The 9,870-nt window shown below is 37.5% G+C and overlaps 2 protein-coding genes across 2 annotated transcripts in view; one reads left to right on the top strand and one right to left on the bottom strand.

Moving 5' to 3' along the window:
• LOC141427402 (trypsin alpha-like) overlaps positions 1–9,870 on the bottom strand; it is a 32,249-nt gene that overhangs the window by 16,014 nt on the left and 6,365 nt on the right. The window lies entirely within an intron of this gene.
• Positions 934–6,368, top strand: LOC141427130 (charged multivesicular body protein 2b-like). The gene is given in 7 exon segments (XM_074086367.1): positions 934–1,101; positions 1,197–1,289; positions 1,648–1,763; positions 2,720–2,900; positions 3,876–3,982; positions 6,271–6,307; positions 6,310–6,368. Coding segments are annotated over 7 exon segments (627 nt in total). The 5' UTR covers positions 934–1,067.

The raw sequence follows: 9,870 nt of genomic DNA, 5'->3' as shown, positions 1-9,870 counted from the left end.
TGTTAAGAGTTCCCTATAAAGAATTAGTCCCTTTTGTGTTGGCAGGGTAGGAAGTACGCGTAGGGTGAAGGGTGGATGGATGGATGGATGGAAGAACAAAAATAAATTTGTTTATATTATAGCAATGTATTAAATAGTTATTTTCAGTAAACCGTAGAAGTTCTATGTGCTATGATTGGCAGAATAGGTATCCTAAATAAATACTTCCCAAAGTTATAGTAACACACGCGGACAGGTAAAATATATTTTTTGTCTAATTCAATCTCCTACCATCCTCAAAATGCAACATTTTATAAGATATATTAAAATTAAATGTTAGAAGATACGAGTAGGTATATTCAATGCCAATCTGTTCAAAATGGTCCAAAAATTGATGCGTCTGAACTGTACGTAAATGGGCACTGACAAAGGTCATAAAATTTACCAAGGGACTCCTACTCCTACAGTGCGTCATTAACTTTCACACATTACCTACTATATGAATTTTGATGCAGCTTGAAGTCCCAGGTATAATTTAATATTTGGAAAATATAAATAATATCCAAGTATCAACATCGTTTAATCAGTGTACAGCAGTGTTGTCAGCCTAATTTTTTTTTAATTTGCCGCTGTTGTCATGGACAGCTATCGCTGGCCAGAGTCTAGGTAGGTAGTGAGTAGTGGTAGTATTGGTCCCGCAATGGTTCCCGTATAGAGGTCTACAACGTTCTGTTGGCGTTTCCTAGCTACGCATAGCCAGAGTCTCATACCACTAAAAAAATGATTCAAAAACTATGAATTTAGTAGTCTTCGTCCTGAGAAGCTGTTTCACTATGTTATCCTAACACCATAAAATCTACTGCGTACACCAGAGGCAGAATAGTTCTAAAACCGTAGACTGGTAATACATTTAAAACTGTTTGCAATGTCAATTTTGACATTGACATTTCATTTCTTCATGAGTTTTTTTGACAGTCCTACCGAGTTCACTACACTACACATTAGTCATCTTTAGTGAATTCAGTTATTTGCATTAAAATACCTACCTTTATGTCCAAAAAAGATTAAAAAGTAAACCAATAAACACCATGAACTTCTTTAAGAAGGCACCAACCGTCAAAGGTAAGTTTTTCTTTATTTTCATCAAAATATTAAGGAATGAAATTCAATGTTTAATAAACATTTTTTGTGTAATTGAGTCATTTTCTTAATTGCAGAACAGCAAAGACAAAATGACCGTGAGCTACGAAAAGCTGGCCGAGAACTGGATAGAGATAAGGCAGCTCTTGAGAGAGAAGAAAAAGAAACTGGTCTGTTATGCATTTGTACCTATGGTTTCATCATCTTAATCCAATCTATTTATCATGATTATAAAGAGGCGAAAATGAAAAGCTATAGGCGTCGTATATACCTATCTATCTAAGATGTCGGACAGTCCCTTGAAGATAAAGAAGTTGTAATGAGACATCAATGTTTACATTGCATGAGAATTTGATCTTCACTTGTATCCACACCCTAGTAGTGACTTCAATTTACAATTAAAAAAAGTTTAATTTGTAAATACTTTCTACAAAGAGTTCTAGTTTCCATAAAATCTGTAAAGTTGTGTATATGATTATAACCATTTGTGCCTCAATAACCATTAATACTTGTTGCTTTATTTATTAGGAAATGGAGATAAAAAAATGGCAAGTCAAGGCAACAATGAAGGTTGTAAAATATTAGCAAAACAGTTGGTGCAGTTAAGGAAGCAAAAAACAAGGATTTATGCTGCTAATAGCAAGGTAACAATAATAAATTTAATTTTATAAAATCTCATGTTTATGATAATGTGTTTATATTGTTTTGTGTGTTTTGTCCTTATGTGTGTGTTGTATGTGTTGTGTGTAAAGAGCAGGAACCCTCAAGGATTATTATGTTGTCCATCTGTCTATTTATTGTGTTTGTGTGTTATTTTGTTGTGTGTGTATTTCCTTACAACTTCCTTAAATTTTAATTGCATTTTGTTACTTTGTACTTTGTTACAAATAAATGATTCCTTCTTTCTTTTTTTCGTTTATCTGTCTGATATGGTGATGACTGTAAGTTCAGTATTTTTAAAGATCAATAGAAATAGAAATTTGAATAGTTAAAGATTAAATTGTTTAATTCACAAACTTGGTGAGTGACATTGACATGACACAATGAGAGACATCAAAATAACATACTTTTGTAACCTTCTTTTTGGGGATTTGCACTGTCATCTTTCATCCACCATTACCTCTTATATCCTCGGTCGGTAAGATTGCCAATTCTGTTAATGCATTTTTTTGATATATAAATTTTGGCATTTAATTGATAAAATCAATATATGAAAAAATACCTATTAATAATCGAATTGGCGATTTCACAGACGCTATTTAGTTTTCTAGAATTTTTTACCATACAACGGCAAAACCTACTAGACACTGGCAAAATTGTCCTCCAAAATAAACAACAACAAACTTTCTTTTGCTAAATATGAATAGACCTTTTAGCTATAAAAGCATAACAAATTACAAAACCCTTACACTGTTTTACTGCACATAATTATTTAGTTTAATTATTGATTATTTTTAACCAGCTATTAGGCCACTAGTATCTTGAAGAAATTGACTTCAATTTACCTCACAGTTAATGGAAATCAAAAAAACATGTCGTAATAATGTACTGTTGTATTCTAATAATAACATGTTGTCATCAAAATCTGCATTTTTCTCAGATTTCCAGTGTTCAAATGTCAAACAAAGCCATGGGCGCCAACATAGCCATAGCGGGTGCTATGGGCACTACAGCTAAGACCATGGGCAACATGAACAAAGTGATGAATCCACACCAGATCGCCAAGGACATGGATGCTTTCAAACAAGCAAACGCCAAGCTTGATATGACTGATGAAATGAGTAAGCTATTTTTTAAATTACATTTACATACTTTAGATGGGAATGTGTCACAGATACAAGTATAAAAATTTGATAGGCACCTTTTTAAATAGGTTAAAAAATATTGCTTCACATTTTTTTTTTATTCAACTGGATTTAAAACGAGCAAGTGGGTCTCCTGATGGTAAGGCCACCGCTCATAAACATCTGCAACACCAGGGGTATTGCAGACGCGTTGCCAAGCTAGAGGCCTAAGATGAGATACCTCAGGTGCCAGTAATTTCACCGGCTGTCTTACTCTCCACGCCGAAACACAACAGTGCAAGCACTGCTGCTTCACTGCAGGATTAGCGAGGAAGATAGTGGTAGCAATCCGGGCGGACCTTGCACAAGGTCCTAACACCTGCAAACTGCTTTGTGCTGATGCTAATTCTGATATTAACAAGTTTACCTCTGGCTTACAGTATTTAGTTTCAATGACGTTTATAGGTCCCCCACAGTAGCGACTTTCGTCGTGACGTCGACGACGTGACGGCGACGCCAGCGCTGGATGGCTAACGAACGCCGGGCTTACGCAGCGCAGGCGTCGGGTCGCGCGATGTTCGAAAAAAAAATGTTGCGCTGGCGCTGCGGTAACCCGCTGCGTAAGCCCGTCGTTCGGCAGCCGGCCAGTGCTGGCGTCGCGTCGATGCTCGAATGACGCCAGTGTGGGAGGGGGTCTCTTAATTATATACGACAAATTATATGTCTAATTTTATGTTAGTCTGATTTTAGGTTAGTTCTAAAGGGAACGCAAACAATACCACAGAACAGAGATACCAGAACTGATAGTGACTCATAACGTTTATTGGTGACCTTTGTCCTTTAGAACTAACCTAAAATCAGAGTTAGATATGCAACTCACACATATGCTGCAACTCACACAAATAGTAAAGTGAAAATCAATTTACTAGCATTGTCTACTAATATCGTTTAATTCAACTATTTCGTCTTCAGTTTCAGACACACTCGATGATATAATGGACGAATCGGGAGACGAAGAAGAGACTGAGGGCATTGTCAACAAGGTCCTTGATGAGATAGGCATCGAAATCAGCGGAAAGGTATGTTATTTAAATACTAAAGTTTGTAATCCATGTTGAAATCAGATGGAAACTAAACAAACCAAACTCTGTTGAAAATGGTTACGTTCTGCGACAGACAGTTTAACCATGAAATTGAGTAGTATCCTGGATAAAAAAAAGCTTCACTCGGGCTAAAACTCGGTAACAAGCTTTTCCCCAGAAATAAGACCAAGCTAGATCGATTTGCCTCCCCGAAAACCCCCACATACTAAATTTCATCGAAATCGTTGGAACCCTTTCCGAGATTCTGATAATATTTTTTTTTTAATGGCAGATGTCAAATTTAGTATTGAAAGAAATTATTTTACTGATGCAGGTATTCATGTTTTGGCTACTCGGTACAGTTGCTCAACTACTTTGTAGAAAGTAAAACTACCGTATATTCTTTATTTTTCAACCAAAGAAGTATTTGTTGGATGGTTTCTTCAAGGTTAATATGTTATCTCATTTCTACCATTCAACTAGGGATTATCTTGACATACATTTTTGTTTCCTTCCGGTGCATTAGAACTTAAGCTCAAATTACCCTATTGCACAGTACAACCTTATGTCAAAAATACATTACCATATAAATATAAATTCAAAATAATGTAATGTCTAAATACCACAGTCCCAAAAACTCTAAAACCTTAAAACCAAAACGAACTTATCTTGATTATGTACTCAATACCGAGATCACCTACTGTCATAAAAGCTGAAGCTCAAAACGAACTATTCCCAGAATGTCTTGTCTACACCATTCTCAAATACAATAGTCTCAAAACACGCTAATCCCAAAATACCCTAAATGTGTCTGTGTAGTGGTGTGTAGTGTAGTGGTTGTGCGACGTTCATCTGTTTCGCATTTCGTCATGTTCGCCGTACTTCAGATTCGCTATTCATCTTGTTCACAATGCATCTGTTTCGCATTTCGTCATGTTCGCCGTACTTCAGATTCGCTATTCATCTTGTTCTCAATGCATCTGTTTCGCATTTCGTCGTGTTTGCAGCTCTTCAGAATCACATTTCATCGTTTTTACAATAGGGTAATTTGAGCTTAGGTTCTAATGCACCGGAAGGGATTTTGATGAGCCTAGTGGTTTGACCTATGGCCATTCAAGTAGAAGATTGTGGGTTCAAACCTGGCACCTGGCTTGCACCTCTGAGTTTATCGAAATTCATGTGCGAAATTGCATTTGCAATTTACCACAAGCTCTACAGTAAAGGAAAACAATGGTGTGTGTGAAGTTCCCAATCCGCAGCTCTTCTATACTGAGAGGAGACCTGTGCCCAGCAGTGGAATGCATATAGGCTGAGATGATGATGATGATGGGATTTGGCATATGTTATGTATATGTCGGCGGCCGATCGTAAAATCCGCCAGATCACGAAATTCCTAGGCATATCGTGAAATGCCGCCAATTCATGAAATGGCTAAGGGACATCCGCCATATCGTTCAAATCTCACCGTTTAACGATTTGCCTAGTGACGTTTAGGCAGATCATGAAATTCCTAGGCATATCATGAAGCGCCGCCATTTCATGATTTGGCCAGTTTAGGCAGATCATGAAATTCCTAGGCATATCATGAAACGCCGCCAAATCGGTTCTGGCACTTCGCCGGCCGCTGCCGCGGCACGCTCGCTTCGCTCGCTCGGCTCGTGCGTCGTGATCACAATTAAAACTAACCACTCCTCGCTTCGCTCGTCGTACCTAAATTTTTCTATATAAATAAGTAACAACTAGTGAATACTTTATTTATCAACAAAATACTAACCTCTAAAATACGGGCAGACGTCCATGGTTTTTTCACATTGTGCACAGAATACGTTTGATTCACATAAAAAGAACGGAGCTGATGTTCAAAAGCTTCTTTTGCACTTCTATTTTGAATTCAATCACTAGTTTCGGTTTAAAGATCATTTTGTTGCGACGCCGACATTTTTCACGCGCTAAACAAATACGACCGGTCAGCTGGTCGCGGCCGCCATTGCATACGCAGCGCCACCAGTGGCCAAAAAAGAAACTATTTTACGATGTGCCCGGTATAGAGCTAGGAATATCGACGAATGCGTTGCTCTAATCGATCTGCCGTATTATTTCTCAGGCACATCGTGATATGCCTGGCCAACGTTTAGGCATATCATGAAATGGCGGCGTTTCACGATATGCCTAGGAATTTCGTGATCTGGCGGATTTTACGATCGGCCGCCGACATATACATTATGAACGAGTATGTTGGGTGACAATGCCAGTACAGTCAACTAAAAAGCTTGTTTTTTTTTTAGATGGCGCATGCCCCGTCTGTGGCTGGCAACAGGCTCGGGAATCAACAACGACAGCTGACAAAGACATCATGGCGCAACTAGCAAAACTGAAATCCTAAAACTTCCATCCATTTATATTGATAAAGTAATAATCGTTATTGTTAAGTTTACCGTTCTGTTCCTTCCAAAGATTAACTGTTTGCTTGTTTTACATTTTTAACACGCTTTTATTAGTTTCGACTGCCCGCCATGTCCTACTACTTTAAACTATTAAACTTTGAGGATCAATAAAAAGTAGATTTGAACTCCATTTAAAACCACATGGTTCGAGGCACGCTGTATCTTGTAGATTGTGTAAAATTTAATCCTTTTCGAACTAAAGTCTCTGCAATGACCCATTTTTTGCACAATAAATAAACTTTGTTGCCAATTGCCCTGGGAAAATAAATAATGGCTTTTAGCAAGAAAAACACCTCGAGCTTTTAAGACTTTTAAGAACTTTAGCTCTCAATACTTTCTAATGCTCTCATTCGTTCTGTAGTCCAGTAACGGGTGACGTGTGACTACAAATTAAATGCATCTTGAATACTATAATTCGTTAAAGGTCTAAATGTTTTTAAGGAACATCACTTCCCGTGGTCTAATTCTGTTTTAAACTATAAATTTACTAGCGACGCGCTCACGGGTAATATTTTCAAAAAGGCACTTCACAATTTTCAACTCCATTTCTCAAAACTATACCCGCGAGCGCGTCGCTATATGTATATTGTATCATTTTATATATGTCTGTGAAAAAGTATCTAATAAAATTGATAGCGGACACCGCATTTAAATCCGTCGCTTAAGAGGCTCCTAGACGGGCCGTATTTTCACTGTAATATGTGGCCGGCAACTATTGGTGTCCCTGTCTAACATGTGAGTAAGAGAGGAGAGGGACACCAATAGTTGCCGGCCACAAATTGCAGTGAAAATATGGCCCGTCTAGGAGCCCCTTTAGTTAAAAAATATAAGCGTAGGTATAGAGACGGCGGGAAATGTGTAAAAATTCGGTATTTTGATATGAAAATGTTCTCAAATTTCAACAGATATCTATCTACCTACATAAATCGTATTGTGTAAAGCCTCGACCTCGTAAGTTTCGTTGCTTTCGTAGGTTGTCTACAGAGGGCGCATTTAGCGATCAACAAATTTTGTTACAAACATTTTCTTTCACAGAATTAAGTTTAAGGCGGTTACTGTGTATTTAGTTTTCGATGGTTATTTCCATACTATGAAATCAATTACCATGTATCTACAAATAATGTGAAAATAAATCTGTGATATTTTTCTATTACATGGTATTTACAGGAAATATTAGACAGTGTTTTATTTTTTGTCAGTCTTTGATTCACTGTCATTGAGTATAAATAGAAACTATATACCTACCAGTAGTGTAGCGTCAGATATTTACGTGGTAAAGCCGAAGTAAAGAGCCCACATCATTCATAAATAATTTGCGTCATGTTGTCGTATTTTTTCAATATTGGGCAAGCCGGTGGGAATGGGATTCTATGGACGCTTCGCCACCTACTCAAAATTATACGCATAAGCAGAAAAATACCAATTTGAAACCTACATCAACAAAGAAAACTGTTCGTCTTGAATACCGCCAAAATTAAACCTTGTCCCATGGTAAATTGTCACTTTGATATCACTGTAAGCATTAATGAGCATTTGTTTTACGTAGACTCAGAAAAAATACTACCTATTTGTAAAATATTCCACCAGAAATCATTCGTTTTGAGCCAACGTATATTTTCGTCACTTACTGCGAATTTAATTTTGCTATTAATGCGGTATTTGACTATTTTGTATATGTTTTATAAATTAAAACCACACAATGCCTGTTATCGAATAGAAAAACGATTTTAAGCTACCTTTACAAATAACAAAGTTATAAAGGTTTGAAATTCAAGATTAGACAGAGAAAGACATATTGGCAAGTGACGTCACATGCCAGTACCGCCTTACTTGCTGCATAGAGAAAAGCGTTTGAGAAAGAGACAGGTATATATAGATTTTTCAAAAAATCACTAAATCCAATTTTCAACGATTAAAATTTCTCTTCGCTAAACACTATCTATATATCTATATTTTCATAATAATATTAAGATATGGCAAAATCAGGATTTGTCAAATACCGTATTTGTAATACAGGCTTCTATTCCAGCTTAATTAATTTACAAAGAAAATAATAATTGCTCTTTTTGACGGTATTAACTTTGATCCGAATCTGAGGCCGCGGCCACATGAAATCAATTTCGGCAAAACACTGTTATTTTTCTTTTATTCACTCCAATTTCTTTTATTTGTACCACTGCCACGACCTACTAAATGAGATTAAGAAATCAGCTTCCAAGGCCAAGATCAATCCTGCAAGAAGCCGTCTTGTCGCTGCTGCTCGACGCGGCGACTTGACGCTACTTTTTTGAGTCGCGGGAAATTCAAAATCACCTTCAAAATGGGGCTATGTGACCAGATTTATCGCTGCAATCGAGCGACGAGCGACTGCATGTGGGGCACCTTAAGATCCGAATTCAAATTCATGTGGACGATTTTCGGGTGACACTCTTTCCCGGCCCGGATAATACCGGGATGGAAATACCGACCCTGTTTTTCGTGTACATGCCCATAGAAGCTCCTGTCATTTCTATGGGCGTGTACTCAAAAAAAACGGCCGGTATTTCCATGTCGGTGTTATCCGGGCCGAGAAAGAGTGTCACCCCGATTTTCTATTTGTACTGACTGACAGTCTAATGACAGTAAATCCAGTGTTTACCTGTGGCCTCCTGTGGCAGTTGCTGTTCGTGATCACGGGCTTTTCATTTCGAACAATCATAACTTCTATAGAAAACGAATCGGAGAGTTTAGTTCGTACCCCGCATTACAGATGGCATTTCAGTATATGTATAAAGTACTCTGTGTTCGTGATATTATTCGCGGTACACCTAGAATTGAAATTCCGGGATTCTACTAAATTTCCGTGAAGATTCTTAATATGTACAGTACAGTCGCCACCAGATATTTTGGAGCGGCCAAGGTGGTCAAAAATGTCGGAACATGCACTATTATTATGGTTTTAGAGTTCATGTTTCGATATTTTTGATCACTGGCCGCTCCGAAATATCTGATGACGACTGTACAACCATAATTTTAACGGCGCTCGAAACTCGTCGGTTTCTTGTTTTCCTGAAGATTCAAATGAGAATGAAAAAGAAAACCAATCTTTTGTTATGAGTTCCGAATGATTGAACATTAGCAGATTAGTTTATGCAGCGAGGTCTTTATTCACGTTGTTGTTGTTGTTGTCACGTTGTACGAAGAACGCCCCTACGAAATAAAGAGTATTAGGTAAAGACTTAGCGCTTAAATCTTACGACATAGGGACATATATTAATCCGATCCAGCTATCCCCATACCTAATTGAATCCAAACTTGTCCAGCTGTTTTAGCATAAGAGCAAAACAAACACACAAACTTTCGCATTTATTGTTGCCCAAAAATGAATAAGTATGCCTGAGGTATTCTATTGTCGTTTCATTTGCATGTCAAACAATCGGTTCACGAAGATAAGTCTTTGTG

The sequence above is a fragment of the Choristoneura fumiferana genome, chromosome 4 (genome assembly GCF_025370935.1).
Source record: "Choristoneura fumiferana chromosome 4, NRCan_CFum_1, whole genome shotgun sequence".
NCBI classification, from domain to species: Eukaryota; Metazoa; Arthropoda; class Insecta; order Lepidoptera; family Tortricidae; genus Choristoneura; species Choristoneura fumiferana.
The sequence above is the reverse complement of the archived record's forward strand: the minus strand, read 5'-3'. Positions and strand labels throughout refer to the sequence as shown.